General features: G+C 40.7%; 1 protein-coding gene across 1 annotated transcript in view; it reads right to left on the bottom strand.

Annotated features, from left to right (window-relative positions):
• LOC137290542 (adhesion G protein-coupled receptor L4-like) overlaps nt 1-24492 on the bottom strand; it is a 69332-nt gene that overhangs the window by 32502 nt on the left and 12338 nt on the right. The window contains exons 2-3 of the mRNA XM_067821573.1: nt 1243-1412; nt 349-482 (exon numbers count right to left, since the gene is read on the bottom strand). Coding sequence (XP_067677674.1) covers nt 349-482; nt 1243-1412 — 304 coding nt within the window. The remainder of the gene's footprint in view (nt 1-348; nt 483-1242; nt 1413-24492) is intronic.

Here is a 24492-nt window from a genome sequence, read left to right as displayed (position 1 = left end):
CAGACGCATCATAATAACCCAATGAACAACTGTGCACTTAAATTTTTCTTTCTTTCCAAATTCTCTGAAGGGAAAACAAACCTGGCTGCCTGTAAAGCGCTAAGAGGTTCATGTTCACATTACTAGCTCATCCTACCGGGTACCCATTCACTGCTCGGTGAACATGCGCTTGTTTGGAACGAAGACACTTGTTCTAGGAGACACACTGACACAGCATTCAAAACGGTCTCACACCGTTCAATTGAAGTGGAACTTTTGACTGAGAAACTTGAATGTTTTGCGATTAACGGAAGTGAAAGAGGAAGGCTGATCCGAACGAAAGAGAATAATGGTTCTCCCTCCACTCACGTGATCCTCCTGCTAAAGGTACCCCCGTCCTGCCAGATGAACTTGTTGAGGTCGGTGTGCCATTTGAGGCCAATCCACCACGTCAACATGTCGTCTTTCGTTATCTGCTTCTTCAGTTCACGAACAACCTTTTTCTGAAATTTAAATTATTTGGTTGTATTTGAAGAATTATAAATGCTTACTTTATACATTCAAGTTAATCGTGAAACCAGTACCTAACCTTTCATAGTGTGTCCTACCTATAGGTAATGCGTCAAGTGTGTTTCTGCACTGTAAATGCCAAGCTTTTATTTTATGGCAATGATGGAAAATTGAGTGACTTTAAAACTTGTTTGAATACAATATTTGAGCAAACAGCCCAACTTATGACACTGTGCCTAGTGATTTACGGAAACTGTGTGGTGCTTAGAAACCTAGAAACGTTATCGATGCGAGCAGTGTTTCCATCGAAAGATATCAGGTTTCTGGCGAACCCAAGGGACGTAACTGTGCATAGTGGCTCGCGGAGCCTTAGACGATCTCATTCGTAACTACGGGTCAAACCGGGTGGCGGCTACTTTCATGACCATGAAACACGAAAAAAATAGTAATAATGGCCTCATTTCATATTTGATTGATTTGATTGGTTTGCCACGATTCTTGACAATAATGGCGTTGTATACATGTACGAGTCTTCTTTTAGGTCAAGCGAAGAGGCTGGCGAGTAGTTACGCATGAGACGACCTGTCAGTCCTTGATAAGTTACAGGGATACTAATGTATGCATGACCCGGGAAAACTAAATATCTTCGAAATAGAAGGATGAACACTATAACTATTTGAACACTATAACTGCAGCTCTGATAGAGGGCTGGTGCGAGTTTGTGGGCATACGACAACAGGTTCGGAGGCTCACCTTCTCTGCGTTAGAGCTGATTGAGATCAAGGTTCCCCCTTCTTGTCTGCAGGCGTTTCTGGCGTCCTCCCAGGACATCTTCCTTGTATCAAACTTGTAGCAGGCACGGTGCATGACAGTCCAGCCGCTGCCACATGACTGCTTCTCCTCTCGTCGACGACGACTGTGGGCTGAAGAAAGCGATGACAACTTTATGACTTGACCGATACATTTTTGTAAATATTTTCATGAAAATGCCCTGCTGGACAAAAACAAGCATACACCTATGACTGGTGGTCGCGAAAACTGAAACAAACAAGATTGTAAGACTAGATGATAGTATATGTTATGTAAGACGGCGCTTCTTTCTTATACGTGTTGTTCTTTTGTATGCGTGTTTTGTCATTGTCAGTTTTGTTGGTATATCTATTGGAACAAACTAAACAACTATTTTCTCCATCTGTATCCAACAAACTATCTAAGCGTAAGCTGTTAATGTTTATTATATAGAGAAAACATTGGCGTTAGCTGTTTCACACAAAAATATCCTTTTCATCACCACTGTTAAACTTGTCATTTTGGTCATATTTCTGAATAAACTTTATCGTATGAAAATGCACTTATACCACCATCCCCGTTGCAACGAAATGGATGCGAGCAACTTGAACCTTCTTTTGACGTCTTTCTGTTGCATGACGTACATCGGATGTTACCCATCTCAAACTCATACATATTTCAAGTCAGCACTCAATAGAATAGGCGCATTGATAAACCGTTTCCGACACGACTAACCTATTTCAACATCCGCTCGGTTACGTAAGAGCTCTTAAGGTCTGCTAGGGACTCAACTCACACCTTCCAACCACGCTCTTATACACAGGATCTGCTGCACAAGGGTCACTCTATCTTAACTACATATCGGAAAGGCAGGAGTGCGTTACACAAGATCCTGCTTCCAGGTGATAAATACGACAAGGCTGGGTATTGGTATCGTTTTCGTGACCCCCCTCTGCTTCATTTATGGTAACCGTTTAAGAAAACAGGTCCTTTTGCTTGAAACATTGATAGACCTGTTTATTTAAAGGTTTTACACTGATAAATATAATTCATGCGTTACACCCATATTTCTTCTCAGAAAGTAAAATTATATATAGTAACATATTTTTAAAAATGGATTCGTGAATGTTGATAAATATTGGGAAAATGTTTGTTGATACTGAATTCATATCAGTTCCCACACTCACTTGCCCCTATTTAAACAAATAAAGATACAATATTGACAAAAAAAAACGAATATTGGAAAAATACCATGCTTGAGTGTTCACTGAATTGGCAATATGTCGGTTGTCTTTTTAAATAAGGACATTGGGGAACATGTAGCCGAGTGGTTAAAGTGTCCTCTCGTTCTGACAAAGACATATTCGATTCCCTAAATAAGTGGATTGTGTTGGTGGTGGCGACATTTAGATTAACCGGTCAAAATGAATGTTGACAAAATGTTCATATATTATTATTGTTGCTGCTGGCGTTAGTGTCTGAATGGTCTAGTAGACAGAGTGTCTGCCTGGAAATGTCGAAGATTCGAACCCTTACGGTCATACAAAACTACATTAAAAATGGTACGTTTTGTTACCCTGGCTACTAGTGGCAGCTGTGGTGATTACACAATATAGGCTCGGTATACTCTGTCTTAGATAGATATCCATTTTAAACCGCGGTATAGTATCATTATTCTATACCAGTTCAAACAATTAACAAAACATACACGTATACATGCCACCAAATGAATGCAGTAGCATTTAAAACTATATTTCAATACTGACCCAACAACGCATGTCGTCAAACTGTACATGTCGTTGTCCTGGTCAAAAAATGACCAGACACAAGTTAGATAACCTATAACAATAACCTCCCATCCTGAAAAATTTGAGCCATGACATAAAATAAAAATAAAACTGCCAATATACGAGACTGAGGAGCCAACACGCGGTCGCTATACGATTAACGTTCGTATATTTATTTCACCTTCACTGCTGATGTGTCATGCTGGATTTAATGCATTTATTACACCGGACTGATGAAAAGTAGGTGTTTGGATAGCCTTGCTCAAAGACAATGGATATATAGTAACGCCAGAGAAAAGGCCCGTCAAGAAAAGCAGACAGTAGAGATTTAAGAACACCAGTTGTTATTGTTCTTGTTTTAATTTAATAAAAGAAATTGTAATTTGAAATTACATATGTGTCTTGTGTAAGGATAGCTGTGTTAGTCAAGTCTGCACATCCTACTGAGGTCGTTTTGTTCCTGTACCTGGTATAAACATGTCAAGTCCATGTTTGGTGTGCCTGTACCCATCCAAGGGCCATCCCGTTACTCCAGGAATACTTCTTAATATTTCTCTCTTTTGAATAAAAAATTATTTTTTTTGAAAATCAAGTTTCTTCTTTTGATGTTCTAAGTAGTGAATGATCATGTTTTGTCATGGGAGTAGCGTGTACAGAAACCTTAAATTTCAACTCGGAGAGTTCCCATGTCTTGTGGCCAGTTATAGCAACCCATAAACATGTCACAACTAATGCATATCTCGTAGTTCTTTCTTCACAGAGTGCTACACCATATCCATGGTGGAAGAGCGAGATGTGTTTCACGTTTAAAATACATCTGAGCACTATACTGCGAGAAAAACTAATACTGTGAAAAATGCACGCTGTCTTTTTATTTATCTGCCAAATGCATACACCCGAGAAGCATGTCATGGAACCTTCCTTCGTGGGGAACATCTGTTGGGAAACGCTGGGAAACGTAGGCCTTGGCATAGAAACTCTAGGGTATAGGCTGTATCTGTTGCCTGCTCGTCACCGTTTCATTGGGTTGTAACGTTATGTAAGTGTCTCAAGGTTAAACAGAAGGCAGGAACGTTATCCTGCATTGGTCATTTCCAACCAAGGGGCTGATATGAGGTCATAGACAATGACAGCTAAAGGGAAGGGTCGCCAGAATATCTCTCATGTTTACTGTGTGTGTGTGTGTGTGTGTGAGTGAGAGAGAGAGAGAGAGAGAGAGAGAGAGAGAGAGAGAGAGAGAAGGGGAAGGGAGAGAAAGAGAAGCAAAGATGACTAGGTGTTGTTGTTTCTTCCAATAATTGTTGTTTCTACAAAATTAAATGATATTGTAACCTTTGAACATTACTCGGGAAATTGGTCACTTTTCATATGGTGTGGAGAAAGGAACATAATAAAACAAAGTATCATTATAGTCAGTGTGTTTGCATTCTGGCAACGTAATAATCAATTATTCCATCAGTCATCAAAGCTGAAACTGGAATGTGTCTTGGCTATAATCCAACTGGTAGACAGAGACAGAGCAATCGGTCTTTGTCTAACGTCAAAGCCAACACATTCTCATTGTTAAATGACTTGTTGAAGCTCCCTGATACAACATCTGAATAACTGGTAATACATCTGCGTCATTTGCACATCTGGACTGGTAGCCCAGCGTTACCCAGTGGCAAATTCCTAGAGGAAATGAAGTTATACAAAATGATAACCGACCATAGCCTTGTATCACACTTGATAAACATGTCAGCAACGTGTCCTTGACCTTACGTAACTAGGTTGCCTTGACCCTACCCACTGACCTGCACAGCGTATCGAGCATTGCGCTTCACTATCTAATCCAGTAGCTTGAAGACGTGGAGCAATACATACACAGAGAAGATACAGCCTTGTCTCAGACGTCTACTCACTAATGTGTATGCAGTGACGGCTGAGCTTTTGGTATTTGCAAACTGCCCAAGCACCAGGCTGTAAGGCCTCGCTTGGGACCCTCTAAGCTGATGGGTGTGTGGAAAATACTGCCACATTTCACTGGCATACTTGCGTTAGTTGAGCAAAGGGTCGATGAAGTCCACTATTATTGTTAAACATAAGAGTATGCAGTGTATGAGTGAGTTTAGTTTTACACCGCTTTCAGCGATATTCCATCAATATCACGGCGGTCGACATCAGAAATGGGCTTCGCTTACTGGACCTATGTGGGGAATCGAACCCGGGTCTTCGACTTGACGCGAGAGCGCTTTAGCCACTAGGCTATCCCGTAGCCCCTTTTAGGTGTTTTTACTATTGCTAAACCTAAAATTATGAAATGAAGCTTAATTTCACACCGCTGTTAGCAGTATTTCATCAATAGACACCAAAAATGGGCTTCACACATTGTCCCCGCCCCTAAGAATATGGACTGGAGTCATAATCAACGCGAGTTTAGAATGTAAGCCAACAACGTGGGGATTCTGGCAGCTAAAGGGCATAACTCTTAATCGTTAAAATACTCTGTCCATATGCTCATCTATGCCCCTATTATTGGTTATTCATACATTACCGTCATACACTACCGTCATCTACCAGCGTTAGTAATTACTCAGTTGTGGGAGGAAACAGGTCGTTTTGGGCTCCAACTTTAGAAACACTTACGTTGTAACCCAGCACGTTGCTGTCACAGTATATGGTGTTGAAAGAGTTCCTAACAGTCCCAATTAACGTCTACTTGTTAATGTGATATGTAAAACACCGACGAGAATCACGTCGTCTCGTAATTACTAAACTGGCGACAGGGAACCAGCAGAAAAACGGCAATAAAAGTTGTTATTTGCAAAGTTTATTCAATGTCTGTGTCCACTTCGATCTGTTAAATAATCGAATCCGGACCAGACAATCCAGCGATCAAATGTATGGGCATTGTGATACAATGGGATGTGTCAAACAAGTCAGTTAGTCTGACCAATCCAGTCTCGTTAGTCACGAAAGTCTAACCCGAAGGGGCGGTTGGGGTTGTCTATTGGTTAAGGCGTTCGCTCGTCACGCCCAAGACCCGGGTTCGATTCCCTACCTGTGTTTAATGTGCGATGCCCATTATCTGGTATCTCGCACCGTGATATTGCTGGAATATTGCTAAAAGTGGCTTAAAACCAAACTTATTCTAACCCTTACCGTCATGAGGTTTGGAAAACATGTGTCGTATAATAGTATATCAGATGAGTTAAGGGCAACATTGAAAAGGGAAACGCTGAGGATAGTCACGTTAAAACGAATGTGTATTCACGTGCAAGGCCAAGAATAAAATTCCAGATTACAGACACAGATATGAAGCAACAGTTCCAGGTGGATTTTGTGGCAACAAATAGTTTCACATTTCCATTTTCCCAGATGTGTATAAACAGTACAAAATATAGTCTCTCAGACAGCGGAGGAAACATGCCATCGTTCTGCATTTCGCTCCTGTCATGGCTTATCACACAACAGCCAGCTATAAACACTACGGCCGTATCCCATGCTTAGAGAGTACGTGTGCACCACGTGGTGATATGTGATACACAGAGTGGATAGATGCTTAACTATGAGATCTCTTTGGAGTATTGAAAATCATCTTAAATGGAGAATTAAACACGAATGAAGTACTGTGCCATTCATACCTTTCACTCTACAGATGGACACTTTTGGGACACTTCGAGATAGCCGAAGTGAAACAAATCTACAAGTGACTACAACATAGAAAACGAGAGCGTTTTGGATACCATTCACTATACAGATGGACAACTGTGGGACACTTCGAGATAATAAGACAAATAATGAACAAAATAATCGCCACAAATGATACATCGAGATAACCAAAAAGGCTAACTTATTTCACATATGCTTCAAAAGAATGTCATCTAGTATTAACTATTTACCGTCCGAGTTAATCGGTTTCTGTAAGAATAAGTATGCGCACAGATAAAATTGAAATCGAAACGTGCTGTATCACTCCTTGTCTAACCCCTGCGTCCGTAGATGTTGACAGTGGTTGATAAGGAGTAACGTGCATGTTTTCTGTAAGTAATATTTACACGAGATGTTGCATTTAGATTAGCGCACCTTGGAAGTTATATAACCAGTTATTCAGACTATTTGGACGGAGTGGATACACTGCGAACTTTACAGGCACAGGGTAAATTTAGTCATTTAGGTCTACCGTGAGATATTAGAGTTTTTCATTTAGATCTAAGGTGTGACGTTAACATTTCCATTTGGGTCTAATGAGTGACTTAAGCATTTTCATTCAGATCTAACTAGTGACTCAAGCATTTTAATTTAGGTCCAACGTGTTACTTAAGGATTTTCATGTAGGTGTAATGTGGGACTTTTCCACTCAGCATTTCCACTGAGATCTAAACTATCACTTAAGCCTTTTCATTTAGATATAACGTGTGCCAGGCTTTTTTGCCTGCCTTGTTTATTGTTTACACAGCTGTTATTGATTAATCGAGTATGGACCAGTCAATCCAGCGACTGACACTAATAGCATCGACCTACCCAACTGAGACCAGAATCTTCGTCAACCAAGCCAGACAGCCTGACCACCCGGTCCCGTTATTCAACCTCTTGATCGTACAAGCCTGGGTTGACTTCTCATGTAAGAGGCATATGTTTTCACTCAGGTAGCTTCGGGTTATCTTTGTTAGCCATAAAAGGATTCTTTGAATAAACATATTGTCGAAATCTTTGACATTGCCTACATATATGCTTGAAGGTCAGCGAAGCTTGATAGCGAAGTACATAATTTAAGGTATACAGTTTTGTAAACGTCCATACATATCACAATTCTTGTCGTGCTCCATACGTATGAAGCCTAGGGAAGGCAATATTATGTTCACGTCAAATCTGTTTACAAAGCTGGGACAAATATAACTGTGTAATGAGGACCTTGTTAACCACGCCCCTATATCAAAGCTCATTGAGATAGCTTATTGCTTAATGTCAATGTTGGCACACCATTTATCACTGACAAACTGAAGTTATAACGAACTAAAGAGAACAATACATTTTAGCTTGTGACAACCGTAGTTCTTACTTTGACTAAAATGAACAAGATCATGAAAGAGTTTCAAGTCCTGGTTCTCAGAGGCGACAGAATTAAATGGAGTGGTCCGGCTCGGAACATTGGTTTACTGAATGTCTTACGGAGTGAATATGTTTTACGCCGCTTTCAGCAACATTCCAGCAACATCACGGCTTGGGACGCCAGAAATAGGCCTCACCCACTGTACCCATGTCGGGATTCGAACCCGTGCCTTCGAATTCGTGACAAGCGAGCGCTTTAAACATAAGGTTACCCCACCGCCCACGTGTAATACTGCGTCCGTGACGAATATACAGTGCCATTTAGAAAGTGGTCAAACGTAGCATACGTCATATTTGGGATTACACTTTCTCAGTAAAGTACTTGGGTTGGGTCCCTTCCGGACTTCGAACCCAGAACCTCAGAGTCAGTCACCGCGGTCTCCACATGGAATGTTTTACTGTTTGCAAAAGCGAACACAGTAAAGAACGTACTATTCGCATGACGAATACGCTACATATCAGGCTGATGTCAACGACAGTGTTTATTTACCATTTACCCTTTTAAAACTTCTGAGGACCCGTACTGCTGTTTACAGCGACGATATGCAATTGAAGGCGTGCTATAGTCGTGCCCTTTAAACAGAAATATTCTAGAAAATGCGACAACTAGAGTCAGTCGAAAATAGAAATATATGTCGAACCTCGGCTATTACGATCTAAAAGAAGTGGCCCTTTGAATTCAGCGTGAAGGTAGTTATTAGTAATTTGCTTTGGCCATCAAACGTTCATTCGTCAGATGGATATTCTTACATGAATTCGTTTACAAGTTTGTTACTACCCCCTGCAGTGACACGCGCTGTCTTTGATTATAAACCAAAATGAAACATTTCCTTGGCATTTCAAACTGATAACCAAAACTCGATACACATATAGATAACTCGTCATCAGGATTCCAATATTGGATCTATGAGAATCTGAACCACTTTTTCAAAAATAACGTTTCGCAAGATATCATTTTCGCAATGGGGTTTCCTACGAAATTAAATCTGATTCGGTATATGCACAACACCAGCTTGCGATATGTGAGAAGGAGAAGAGATAAATCTACAAAATCTATCCCAAGATTCGTCTAACTCCATCATCTGCACATACTTGAATGCAGGCGATTGCAACGCGCATACATTGCAATCCAAAGTATGCACTACTGTGCACTGTACACTCCCTGACTAAACATATGTGATTGATGTGATAACTTTTATGACCGTATATAAACACTCTACGAGTTTATATATATCTCCACCATCAGCCCAGTCGATCGTCGTGCAGGAGTAACCTTGTTCACATGCAGCCGCAGGGGACGCTGTTTGGCAGGGATGGATGTCGCGCAGCCGTCGGCGGGACGTCGATGAAGATGTGATATATTATGTTCTAAAGGTTATGGTGTGTGGGACTAAGAGAATGGAACATCAACGGTATGTCATATTAACATGGGGAATATGGTTTTACGAATCCGTAATACACACACACACACACACACACACACACACACACACACACACACACACACACACACACACACACACACACAGAGAGATATATATGTGTGTGTGTGTGTATATATATATACACACACACATATAATGCATATTTTAATTACAAATATTGCGACACTTTATGTATTGGGTTTGGTAAGTAATTACATTAATTGTTCAAGAAGAGAATGTTACAAACTAACCAAACACAGTGAGTGAGGTTAGTTTTACGCCGCCCTTAGCAACATTCCAGCAATATCACGGCGGGGATACCAAATTGGGCGTCACTCACAGTACCCTAATGGGGAGTCGAACCTGGGTCTTCAACGCGACAAGCGAACGCCTTAACCACTAGACTTCCCCACCGCCCCTGAACACGGTCTACTATCCTAAAGTTTCTGTTGGTCAAACTGACGTGTTCCGAATGATATCCAGGACCACTATCTCTGGTGCTGGTCAGATAGAGGCTTCAGATCTGAGCCGTCAACACCTGTATCTTTACTTAGGCAATGTTCATCACAGGCGCGTAAGGAATCGCACGTACCGAAAATACATCCGTGCTATATAAGCAAGTGGTCAGCTAATCGTATTCCTACCAAGCTTCTTGACAGTCATTATCGTCTGTTTTGAATTATTTAAATAGATTACCTAAAAGTGTCATGAATGAAGTACTTACACTGAAACTGGCACTTATAGAGAATTACTTTGTTTGCCTGTTTGTTGTTTGTTGTTTTAACGTCGCATTCACCAATGTTCCAGCTATATGGTGGCTGCATATAGATAAGCGAGTCTGAACCTGACAATCCAATGGTCAACAGCATGAACAGAGGTCTAAGCTATGGGATACTATGACAGAGTGAGGAAGAGGGAGAGAGAGAGAGACAGAGAGGAAGAAAGAAATATTATATAATCTACACACAATAAATAATGAAACTGTGGGTTCTCACTGCAAATTAAATTCATTTTTGTCATAATAATTATTACAGAAAACATATCGTAATGTGATGTCTTCGGAAATATCATTAAATACGTTACAGGGCGTTTCCAGTGAAAGAGAACACGAGGGCGTGAACCAGTCACTGCTGGAGGGGTCATTCACACACAGAGAGACTGCTGGGAACCCGGGGTCTCGTGATGACATTATGTTCCTCCTGCATATACTGCTAATAACCCCGAGGAAATGATGGGGGCTCAGATTAACGCTGGAATGTCTGAGACTATTTCTATATGTCACAGCACATTTACTCGCAATTCAATTACACCTACATGATAATTGGGCTTGATGATGTGAACGCTGATGAAATGGTTTAATGGTGTGTAAAGATACTTGCAGTGGTTCTCAACATACCTGTTACCTGTGATGTAATGTATCACACAATGATGCCAGTTGGTTACATGTGCCATTATAACTGGCATATGGTTCACATAGTGTTACCAGTTTGTTTTACATATCATTGCAACTGGCATTGGATCATAGAATGTTACCATGCTTACATCCACTTGAAATTGGATCACACAGTGTTACGGTGTTACCAGATGTGTCACTACACTTGGCCCCGAGCCACAAGTTCAATTTATATGTCATTTCACTTGGTACTGAATCACACCATGTTACAAGTTCAATATATTATTTTTTTTCGTATTATTATTAGTGTTCTTGTATAGCGCACAAATCAAACTGCAAGGCAATTTCTCTAGGCGCTAGGTATTTTTCCCTCGATCTCCGGATGTCAATCTCAACAGCACATCGTATTACAATCTCAACTCCCTGGGGAGTATACAACTCTTGCTGCCACTAGGCGCACCGAGTTTATTGTGGCTCTCTCATCCTAACGAGGTACCCAGTTGACAGCTGGGTGGACTGGGACACATAGTCACCGCACTTTGTCCAAGTTTACTGCACGTTGCTGTACCCGCAACTAGGTGTATGCAAGTGTTCATGTGGCCACCATCTGGTCATATACCAACGGATTCGTGGGTTCTTTTAAGTGCACAGGATTGTGTACTGTACACTAGGGGTTGTGACAACACTGAAAGAGTCTGCACACAAAGTTGACTCCAAGGTTTTTACACCCGGTCACAGGTGGGCTCGATCCCGAAACCGAAACCTCGCTGGATCACTAGCCTGGCGCCTTAGCCAGCTCGCCCACCATGCCCATATCACTCTTGACACAGAATCACACAGTGTTACCATGTTATCAAAGATGTCATTATATTAAAATGTGCAGACCTGCATACTGGAAGTGACGTCGTCTGTAACGTGTACTTGAAATGACATCATACACGAACTTCCCTTGTGTCAGTCGATACCATGTCATGAACTATTTGTTCAATGAACGGCATTCCTATCCCTACTTTACAAATCTGTGCATCTGGAACGAACTCAAATCGGGTGCTTTAAAAGCATTTGCTTGCGTCATATCACCTTCAGCTGTTTCTGGATCAAGTCTGAATGTGTCAACACTCCACGATAGAGCAAGCATGAATGAACCAAATCTTCAATAATTCTTTTTATCCGAAAATAAATCTCCTGGAATTGTTTCAAGGTTGATAGAAGCACACTTTCCACTACCATGTCAGTCAACGTCTGATATCTGTATTTCAACGTACAGTAATTAGACATAGGGTGCGATTTGTTAACACGGATATACAACCATGATGAATGTAAGCAGCTGTGTTGTAGCCGGCGGTAGTTTCCTCATCGTATTGCCTTGTCTTCACACATGCCGTAACACGTCAAGTCACGCTGACACCTCCGTCAAATAATATTCCAACGTAACGCTGAGAGGAACCCTCTCAACGATACGCGGTTTGTTTATTTCACCTATGTTTGAAGGTAAACAGAGAATGTGGAGAAACATCTGTTCGGTAAGTGTAGTTTTCCTGGATGAATTGATCCTTTGGTTGAGGTTGATGTACAACAGTTGTGTTGCTTCCAAAAGCATGACCGGCACATGACTACAAGAAATAATTACTTTGTAACATGCTGAAATCAGAAACTTAGTCGAGTTTGAATCCCTATTATATCAATTAAAAATATATTATCCCGGTTAGAGGTGATCTTCAGCAACCCTTGCTTGTCGTAAGAGGTAACTGACCGGAACAGGTGATTAGGTTCACTGACTTGGTTGACACATGTCATTGTATCCCATATGTGTAGATGGATGGTCATGCTGTTGATCCCTGGATGTCTGGTCTAGAATCGATTATTTACAGACAGCCACCATATAACTGGAATATATATTGGTGAGTGCGACGTTTAGCAACAGACGTAATGCGTCAAAACTATGCGTTTACTAATGAAAAACGTTTTTTTTCAAACAAAAGTGATTATTTAAATTGCGACAAATAACCATAACTGCAATTTAGGTGGGTATTTATGATTCAGAAATTGAATAAGATCTTGTTTGTGACTGCAGACCAAAGACATCAGACATGAATGGTAAATCACGTGCACCCTAATTCCTCGCACGAATCAACATTCGCACACACAAACGTATGACTGCTACTACACACATATGAGTTCTATTTAAGCAATATATCAAAGCAGCTTTACTGAACAAACTTTATTGATAACAACTTCTTCTTTTTCTTGGGTCAAAAGCATTTTGTATTAAACGTTTCTTGACGACATTCAACACGACCTTGCGAAACGTTTATAACTGTCGCACAAGCCCACCTTAAGAAGTCAAAGACATCCGGTTGACATGATATATCTGAATATATTGTATTACCTTGCATACGTTGAGACATATGATTGGCAGTAACTACTGGGAGACGATGTATGTCTGTATGACCCGTGCTTCAACCAAATTTAAGAACCAAAATACCAAGATGATACCCTAGCAGTAGGGAAAACAACGTGGTTCAGGTACTGCAAGGCAGAGTACTATGACCTGTACATAGGTTCATTTGGATTACAGTATGTGTCTACCTATACCTTTATGGCTAAGACCTCATTAGGGCCCAAATCTTCCATACAGTTCATACTGATTCAAGAGATTTCAACAAGACAACGTCGAATAAAGACAACAAATGGTAGAACAGCCGTCTGCCCTTTCAGAAAGTTCTTTCTCTTGAGAATCTCGACGTCAACATGCTTCCATTCAGATTTGTGTGTTCTTTGTCCTAGGGCACACGGAGGATGGAGATGCAAATGTTCCAGTCCAACAAAAGACGTGGGTCTGAACAATAGGAAATGATGAAGGTTGTCTTTAGCCCTTTCAAAACGTCATTCAGTGATTCCCATTGGGAGTTGAACTTATCAGAAGGGTGACAGCTTGTGAGGGGAGGACTGAATTGGATGTTGACAGTTGACAGTGTTTCTGCTTTGTTAACTGTAGTTTTATTATCCTTGGTGAAATGTAACATTTCAAAATTGATCGTGGCCAAAAATATACAAACGTTGTAACAAACGTCAAACGTGTGTGTATAGCCGACATGTATCATTGGAAACTCTACTTAAAAGGTCAGTGTACGATTCAATAGTTTTGAGAGAAGGTGCATGCTAATATTATTACATTTAGTGATTAACACTAAATGCAGTTATCAAAGCCATTGTCCCCCGGCTTTCGCATTTGCGTCCGTGTTCTGTTATATTAGGTGTTTACTTGCGCATTCTGTTATATGCCGCCTAACCACGTCGCTTGGTTACCAACGACGTCATATATTATACGCGCGCCGTATACGTCACTTTCTGAATGTCATTCGCGCCGGTATCATCGTACGGTAAACATCATCCTGTTTAAACTCGCCCTTCCCACCCTAGCTTGTCTTGTTGTCTTAACATATTTTACTTCTAATTTTACTTCTAATTTGTCAAACATTTCAATCCCGCTGTAAATGCTCATGAATAAAAACGTTATTGGTGTGGCGGGATTCTTGGAGGCTTAAACATATTATAACAATGTTCTAAATTTAGGGGTCCCACTTTTCAGATGGATCTTATTTCCCCTCCACTTATCAGTGGTGGGGACTATTGGGGCATACAAATAAATCCCTGCTTCTCAGCGGAAGAATATCTTTATTTATCATTTTGCTGCTGCTGCAACTTGCCAATACTTTACGCTGCTGCTGCTGGTGGTGGTGTCTACTCCGTAGTCACCCGATTTAACTCTGCTTATATCAAGTTAGGGACCCTACAAGAACCGCCACGCTCATGACCATTAACCCACAACTTTAATTATTTGTGTTGTATGTGCGACGTCAACGCATATTGGTGAATGTGTGTTTTGGTGATAAGTGGTTATAGGGAATATTTATCCATTCACTAAAGCTCAGTGCAATCCTTATACCAGTGCATCTTGAACCCTTAGATTACATTCCTCCTCCTCCTCCCTCTCTCTCTCTCTCTCTCTCTCACACACACAGACACACTCTCTCTCTCACACATACACACACTCTCTCTCCAACTCTCTGGAGTCAAGGTGTCAAACACAATTACCCATCCAAGCACCCGCCGGAGTCAAGGTGTCAAACACGGTCATCCATCCAAGGACTCTCAGGAGTCAAAGTACCAAACGCGGTCACTTATCCAAGCACTTTCGGGAGTCAAGGGGTCAAACACGCTTACCCATCCAAGCACTCTCCGGAGTCAAGGCGTCAAATATGGTTACAAATCCAAGGACTCTCAGGAGGCAAGGCGTCAAACACGGTCACCCATCCAAACACTCTCTGGGGCCAGGGTATCAAACACGGTCACCCATCCAAGCACTTTCGGAAGTCAAGGGGTCAAACACGGTTACCTATCCAAACACTCTCTGGAGTCAAGGTGTCAGACACGGTCACCCATCAAAGGACTCTCATGAGTTAAGGTGTCAAACACAATGACCCATCCAAGGAGTCTCTGGAGTCAAGGTGACAGACGCTGTCACCCAAGTAACGACTCCATGGAACCAAGTTGTCAAACACGGTTACCCATCCAAGGACTCTCGGGAATCTAGGTGACAGAGACGGTCACCCATCCAAGGCCTCTCAGGAGTCAAGGTGTTAAAAACAGTCACCCATCCAAGGACTCTCGGAAGTCAAGGTGACAGACACGGACACCCATCCAAGGACTCTCGGAAGTCAAGGTGACAGACACGGTCATCCAACCAAAGACTCTCTGGGGTCAAGGTGTCAAACACGGTCACCCATTCAAAGACTCTCAGGAGTCAAGGTGTCAAACACGGTCACCCATCCAAGGACCCTCCGTGACCACTGAAGTATATCCACACACCGCCATAACTACAGTTTTATGGTGAGGTAGGAGTTGTGGAGGCAGCTGAAAATGGGCACATGCCAACAGTATGTGGTGCACGTGAAGAACTAAACCGTCATTATAAACAGCATGACATACAGACTCTTCCGTGAAGATAGATCATAATAACATCAGCCAATGCTACAAACTGACTTTCATGATAGTTAGACATACATACGATACCACATGGACAGACGCCAAAATGGTAACATTCTCACAGTTGTAGATGATGTGTGGAATTTCCGCCGAGGTTTCAGAGTTATTTCTACATACACGTAGTTTGTCTTCAGCTTGTCCCACATACCTAGAGGGTCGACTTGGTTGGTTTCAAGTATTTACTACAGCCTATGATGGAGAATCAACAATAACGTCGAAATGTCGTGGATCCTAGACGTTTTCCACCTTTGTGAAACCCATTTACTGGTATGGTGTTCAACGAACTGTTCACAAATCCAGAAACATAATGTGGATGAACTGGGGATTCCCAGATAACAGATTTCTAACACACCTGAGGGACAGAACTCTGCACATTGTCTGTTTTTCTTTCACGTCAGAACTGTGAGTTTAATTCGACATAATGATGCTCTCAATAGTACGATGTTTGCATTTTAATTAATATGACCGGTTTCATTTATTTGAATATTACGAGGTTTGTATTCCAGTTCGATATGATTTTCTTCCAGTCAGTATTACGATGTTTTGTTTTCACATTACTGTGATGATGGTTCTCATTTATTTCATTATCAGATCATCCTACTCATAGAATGCACAAAGGACCTTTGTAGTAAAAGCCAAATTTGAACTATGTTCCTTAAACGTCACATCATCAATCCTGTTTCCTGCTGAGGGAAGCAAACAACAGAATATAGTGGTATCAGTTGTTCTATAAGTATCTAACTTCCGAAGTAAGAGAGGGCGCGCTTCCAAATATCTCCTAAATTAGGACACGTTTATGAGAAATACGGCCATTGTCATAATGCCACGTCACTTTAAGTTCCATGTGCTACCTAAGTAATATCTTTATGAATGTACACATTAAAAAATGTTAAGTGTTTTGAAAAAATAACATCAAACGTAAAGTTACATGTTTATTGGTTAAAAGCTAACGTTTTTTTAACAACAGTTTCACAAATCATTTGACCGTTACATTAGAATAAATTATAGAAGGTTCCATAACCGGTAATTGTAGAACAGACCCTTGATTCGAGTGACTCTGTTACCGTCACTTGTGTCGTTAAAATGCCATCCCAGTTTAAAATAATTGCACATTATTAGTCACCTCAGTGAAATCCATCTACGATTCATCAAAGTGGAAGGAATAAAGGATTTTAGAATGTAATCAAGAAAATCAAACACTTCAGTGTTGACTAACCATATCCTGGGATCAACAGTCCGTGTTATTTCACTGTCCCCAAAAGCCACCAATGCGCGCTGATCGTGCATATCGCCTTGCTAAACCCCTCGCGCTGCATGCACAAATTTACCAGTCCATTAAGGGGATTAAAGAAATGGTAAAAGGAGCCATATAATGAGTAATGTGTGACTGAAAAAACAGCAAAGAAACAGTTTATGCTTGTCGTTATAATCCTTATCGGTGGTCATTAACGTTTATGCTTTTCTGGTGTCAAGAGAACGTGAACGGGAAAGAGGGGAAACTGTCACCCATAAAATGTTCTTATGAAATGTCAGAATTTTCAAACAATTTTAAGAGTGCGTTGAATTCACCCTTTGCTTGAATTTCAAAGTAAACACGGGGCCTTGAAATTTAAGAAATTGTGTTGATATTTAAAAATACATTGAGTCAGTGTTGTATGTAACCCAACGCAAATGCCTCAAGGGATGTTTATAACGTATGTTACCACGGTCTCTTTTCATTAACTGGGGCATTGATAGTGGTGCTGAGAAATAGTGTATGTTCTTTTTCCTTAAAAATCTGTTTATTTTTCAAAGAGAACCAAAGTGAATGAGTAATACATTTACGCAATCGCTTTGACAAAGCATGACATTTTAACGAGTGCCAAAATTCCCTTTAAAATGGCATATGAACAGCGTTTTCCAGTGGGACTACTATCATAAAGGCCTTAGTACAGTTCTCCGGTAATATAAACTACATGTATGAAAAGCTGTCAGTGAACACAGAACTTGGTTTGAATAATTTAATATAAGAAACCGCGAATGATGGAATCGTAAATGAAAGTGGATGCAATTTGTGGATTTGATGCAGAAGCGTTGAATGTGTGAAATGGGGGACGTGTAGTTGGATAAATGAACGCACGAACAGTCGAATTAAGTCCAATAGTATTTTTAAATTTTTGATAGATTTGTTCTGATAATCAGATACATAAAAGCTCATAATTTCCAAGTTAGTGTAACTTAACAGATCAATGCACGTTGCAGTTGCATGATGCAATCAAACATCACCGTGAGGTGAGGTGAGGTGAGGTGAGGTGAGGTGAGGTGAGGTGAGGTGAGGTGAGGTGAGGTGAGATGGGGTATAACGTCGCACTTAAGATAACTTCCCTCATATGTATGTGTGGCTGCCTGTATTTGCCCAGGCTTAAGCTGGTGTATAGTGCTAGCTCACTGAGATATCCTGCAGCAGTTAAGCATGAATACCCCACTCAAACAAATAATACCAACTCCAGGCCGACCAGTCCTTGTTGTACTCATGAATGATGAGCGCCAGACAGGGATCAACAAGTACCATATTTTAATGTCTTTTGGTGTGACGCCAGCGGGCATGAAACTTGCCACCTATTGTTCACCGGAACAAGACAACGAAACTGAATCATGCAGTTGAACAGTATTGTCAAATATGTCCATTGCTGTACAAACTGTACAATGCAGATGTACACACTGCATCACACATTGTCATATTAACGACCCCTTTAACAAAACATCATACTTGTATAACCATTTGAAGTTTGCAAAGGCCACCTTACGAAACTCGGGTCATATTTCTATAAAAACACACACAGATTGGCAGAGCTCGTACTTGCTGAGATAATTCGTCACGAGAAAGCGGCGACGTTCCATTTCAGCTGTTTTTCATTGAAAAACAACGTAATTCAAAACCTCCATACCGGAACTGAGATTGGGCATATCTCACTTATACTTCAAGACGGGTAAACAAAATCATTGAGATTCCTTATCTATTAAAACTTTGTATTAAACTGTTGCTCCCTCGAATACGTTTATGTAGAAGTGTCTGCTTTTCTCGAAATGATCACATGGGAATTTTGCTATCATACTGAAATATTAATACAGATATATAAAATCTGATGAAACAAAATTCATAATAACTATTCGGCGGAGACGTTTTAACACAGACTGGAATTAAAACTTGTCATTCACAATTTGCATTTTAAATGCTTGTATAATGATTTAAGGCCTGATTTGCCTCATTCGTCTGCCCAATAAAATACGGTGGTCAAGTAGATGGGGCGCTCCCTCGTCAAATTCTGGTTCTATTCCCATATGGGTAGCAAAACAGCTGACCGGGGTAGACTAAGCAACCCTTCAGCAACCCATGCTTGCCGACTATGCTTGTCGTAAGAGGCCACCAACGGGATCGGGTAGTCAGGCTGGCTGACTTGGTTGGCACATGTCATCAGTTCCCATTTACGTAGATCGATGCTTATAGTTTTGATCGAGGATTGTCTGGTCCAAACTCGATTATTTACAGACCGCCACCATATAGCTGGAATATTGCTGAATGCGGCGTGAAACTAAATTCACTTACTCACTGGAAACCACGTAAAGATATTATGTAAACGATTCTCAATTAATTAATATAATTACTACAAACAAGGCTGTTTTAGTATGGTGAGGGATGAAAGACTAGAATTGTAAATCTGATGCCTAAATAAAGCTGGGTAGGACACCCGCAGGACAGGATACGCTCATCTATAAACTGGTTTGAGTCAATAAAACATGTTCATGATATGGTAGGAATCGTACAGTCGGCTTCGCACTTATGAGTGATTACACGAGGAGTCTGTCGTTCTTACTTATTGCTACTCTACACTAATCTGGTAATAAGGCTATATTAGGGTCACGGCTTATAATATATCTGATGCCTTAACAGAATTGTTCTGTACTTGAGACTCTCTTTTCAGATCATAATGTCAGTTACATACGGATCCGTATCCTATAAAAACTGGTACAAATTACTCTCTTGTTAAAAAAAATGTCATTGTACGAAAAGACACGATCGTGTATGAACATATACGGTCACTTTACATCTGCGCCATACGTACACTGGTTGTTGATAATTGGCAACGCTGAGTGCAAACAAATAAACCTAATTAGCATAATTACACGAATCTATAGTATCAGAATGCTGATGTTAAGTTAGTTTATTAAGGGCTGCCTGTGATACCGATATTGAGCTTCATTGTACGATAGAAGTAGAAGCCGTCTTGAACTTTGACATTTAATGTTAATATGTTCTTAGCAAAGAAGGTGAAGGTTATTGTGCTAGGTCGTTAAAGTGTTCCATGTATGGTGCATAAACCAAAAAACCAACTTAATTCAAACATGACTTTTATGATGTATTTTTGCATGTTTAGTGATAATGTGTTACTGCTATCATTTTGAGATACGTCTTACACGATGTCACTTTCAACTTAATTCAAACTGTGGCAAGCTGTGTGAGGAATGAATAAGACCTTGGTACATCTTGATAATACAGAAACTTTATATTGCATGTCTGTGAGCAACGATTTTACACATAGGATGAACACTAACAATATCATGTCTCAGAAAACGTATACATAAAACCTTCGAGTTTAGGCCAGACGAAATGTATGGTTCACTGTGAACTAACAAGAAGACATTATGTTTCTTTGACAATACTTTATCGCTATGGCAACATATTTTGTTTACTTGTAAATAAAAATCAATAAATAAGTATCAATCACAAAACACAAAGACCTAGATTTTCGAGATCACCTTTTTCTCGACATCAGATGTCATGGGTTCTCAAAATTTGGAAATGTTTCTATGAAAGGAAAGATAACACATTGTCCAGGGTTTGGGCGAATATGTGATGACTCCAGGTTATTCGGATTTTTATAAATCTTTCGGAATGTGTCACATGTCACACTATGCATGCACGCGGCGTAAAACTAAACTCGCTCACTCACTTAGACGATGTATGCCTCCTTATGTGAGCATTTGTGCATATACATCAACCTCCGAGTTAATATTATGAAGCTGCCACTGAAACAATGTGGAGTAGACGTCTGGCAACATGAGACATGTGTGTGAACATCTGCTTTCTTTAATTATTTCAGCAGCAGCTCGGGGACGTACAGCGAATCCTTCCCATGCACAACTGGAGGAAATAAAAGACCCCAAAACGCGAAGACCTACAACTATCCCCTGTTATTGACAAACGCCTTCAGTGTGTAATGAATAGTTCTTTCCCTGGGTTGAAAAAAAGTTTACATGGGAACTGTGAAGAACGTTACATTTTCTGTAAGATGTTTTCGGAAACCTATCCTTGTCGTTTCCTTTGACTATATCTTAGTGTTACAAAGAGGGCGTTTCTTAGACACTACCACTTAAGGCGTCTGAGAATTTTAAGAAAGCTCCAAAAGCAAATGCAGCGCAAAGAAATGTTATCTCAGTATGTACAAGTAATTCGGTTGCTCTCAGCTCCTCATCAACATGAAGCAGATCCGTCTGGGAAATTCCGTAACACGCCCATAATATCCCACCAAACATCCTCTGCCCGGGTTAATGTAGGAACTGTTTAGCCCTGATCAAGGATAATTAAATGTATGTAATCAAACTATGCTATCAAACAGCTAGTTCTAATGTTGCTCTTACCCAGAGAGGAACATGCTCAAGGTTAATGTCAATATATAGTCTGTCTTACAGTCCCTGAACCATGTTCTTTTCCCTACAGCCTGACCCTCTCTACAGTGCTAAGACTCTACATGAAGCAAGTTCAGATTTCACATGTTCAGGAAGTCCGGTTCTGAATCTCTGGCCAGCCTTTGGCTCCTTTTCATTTTAAATAGGTTTATTTGTAACTATCAAACATATATATATTCAGAGACTAAGCATCAGTCTAGTCGATATGCCACTGGCGGATGAGTTCATATCTTGCTTTGTATGCAGTCTTTGCCAGCAGATGGTTCTTCGGTGTCAGTGCAACTTGGAAGTTTCAGGACACAGTGTAAGTCTCTTTTGTAATTATAGGCTGTATGTTGTGATATGAGCAAGGGTTAAGGAGTCCTGTAGTGCAGATGAAGGATGTGCACATTGGGCACACTGTGTGAGAACACACCTCAGGCTGAGTACACTGCATGGTAAACGTGGATGCACACAGATGAAGAGACAGAAAAGGAGATAGATGAAATAGTAAAGACGTATGGGTGATGTAGATGAATCAAGATATAGATGTGACTAGATGCAGCTTCTAGCGTGTGTTTGTGCACAGAGGTGCGACTGATGGATAAATTTGATGAATACAAAACTATATAGATGGAGTGAGTGAATGACTTTAGGTTTACGCTGCACTCAGCAATATTCCAGCTATATGGTGACGGTCTGTAAATGATCACGTCTTGACCAGACAATCCAGCAATCAACACCATGAGCATTGATCTATGCAATTGGGAACCGGTGCCATGTGTCAACCAAGTCAGTGAGCCTGGTCCGCCGATCCTGATAGTCTCCTCTTAGGACAAGCATGGGTTACTGAAGATCAGTTGTAACCAGGATCTTCACAGGTAATATACATGGATAGATTTGGTTGACAAAAATACAGATGGATGAATGTATGCTATATACTGAGACACAGATAAATCCATGAATGGGTGGTGGATACGTATGCAGAGCTTACATCAAGATATATGTTTGAGAAAAGAATGACGAAAAGAAAAACAATATTCTGAACGATTGCGTGAATAGGCAGATACACAATACACATAAGCGGGTGCAAAGACCATGAACCAGATACCACAAATATGGATAGAAGGAAAAAAGAAAGATATGGATAAACATGTAGAAAAATAAGCGATAGATAAACCGACGTAAGCACACGCACATACATAGATATATGCAGATATTCCTTGAAGGGCATTCAGAAGTGAAGAACATGACTCAAAGCATGTCCGAATACTGTTTTAGATTATTATGTTATCTTAGTTACCAATGCGTGGTGATTAACGCTTTGAGCGTGCCTCCGGCGAGAAAGCACTTTATATATACAACTTTTTCATTAATGCCCGTATCAGTACCATCTATCAATCAACAACACATGATCTGTATCAATTACATGCATGCTACCGGTTACCTCCCTGCTTGGCATCCACCTACCCTCCTCTTACTCTGTTCTATACACGGTTGTTATGTATCTTCTTATGTACAATGCTCAAGGAGAAACACACATACACACACACACACACACACACACACACACACACACACACACACACACACACACACACACACAAACCAACTGTCTTGTTGAACAAATAGGAAGTTTATATCTATACAAAAAACATTGATCCCACATACGGGAGATAGAAGAATACATCATTTATCATAAACACGTGGCCTTCAACCGCAAATATAGAAATGTTGAAAGAAAAGGACAGGACGAGTAAGTCAATAATGTGAATGAATTGCAATAGAAGTCTCCAGACACACATAACACATCTACAAAAACAAAGGTATACAACCACAGCAACCAAACGCAAAGGCCTCTTGGGGTTTACGAGGCGTTACCTCGCCCCTGTTGTGAACATACGGCATACATTCGGGCACTATAAATGCCAAATTCATGACAGCCTACCACCCATGTGATGTTATTCAGGTACAACCAGTGCATCACACATAAGGTACATGTCTCTCTTTACGGCTAGACTGGAGCAATAAGGATCTCCTCAGAAGACGATAATATGTAATTGGTAACAGCTCACATGTATATTTTAATTGGTTTATGTTTCGGCATGTTTTCAGAGGGAATGGTGTAAAAAGTCTGGGTGATATGTTTCTTGATTAAAAGCCTTGATCTTGTAAAGATGCCATATTATAGCAACATAAATGTGTAATTTACACCTCACTGGACAACAATACATACTTTATTATTACGAATGATACTACATTGAGACAATGAGTGTCACAGAATTACGTCATCCAATCGGGTACCCATTTATTGCTAGGTGATCAGACATGTTTCGAACTAAGACAACAACACATGTGCTACAAGCACTTCAATATGGTGCAGGACAGAAGACCTAGAAACTCTGACTTGTAAAGATCCGAGTTCAACCCGTGCTTGTATAAAGGGGCGACTAGCGGGATCGGATGGTCAGGCTCGATAAGGCTCACCATCCCATTTGTGTAGATCGATACTCATGATGTTTTCGCTGGGTTGTCTGGTCGAGACTCGATCATTTACCGACCTCAGCCATAGAGATGAAATATTGCCGAGTGTGGCGTTAAACAACAAAGCAACCAACCAACAACCTCGAAACTCTCAGAGGTCAAGCCGAAGGTCACGGTCACCCATCCCCCTTATCCTCGACCTACGCAGTTTAACTTAATTTTACAAGACCACGTGCACAGGATCAGCTGTTGCTCATGTCCAGAACACGTCGTAGATAAA

This window comes from Haliotis asinina, chromosome 7 (genome assembly GCF_037392515.1).
Source record: "Haliotis asinina isolate JCU_RB_2024 chromosome 7, JCU_Hal_asi_v2, whole genome shotgun sequence".
Lineage (NCBI taxonomy): Eukaryota > Metazoa > Mollusca > Gastropoda > Lepetellida > Haliotidae > Haliotis > Haliotis asinina.
Note: the sequence above shows the minus strand (reverse complement) of the source record. Positions and strands in the feature narration are given on the sequence as shown.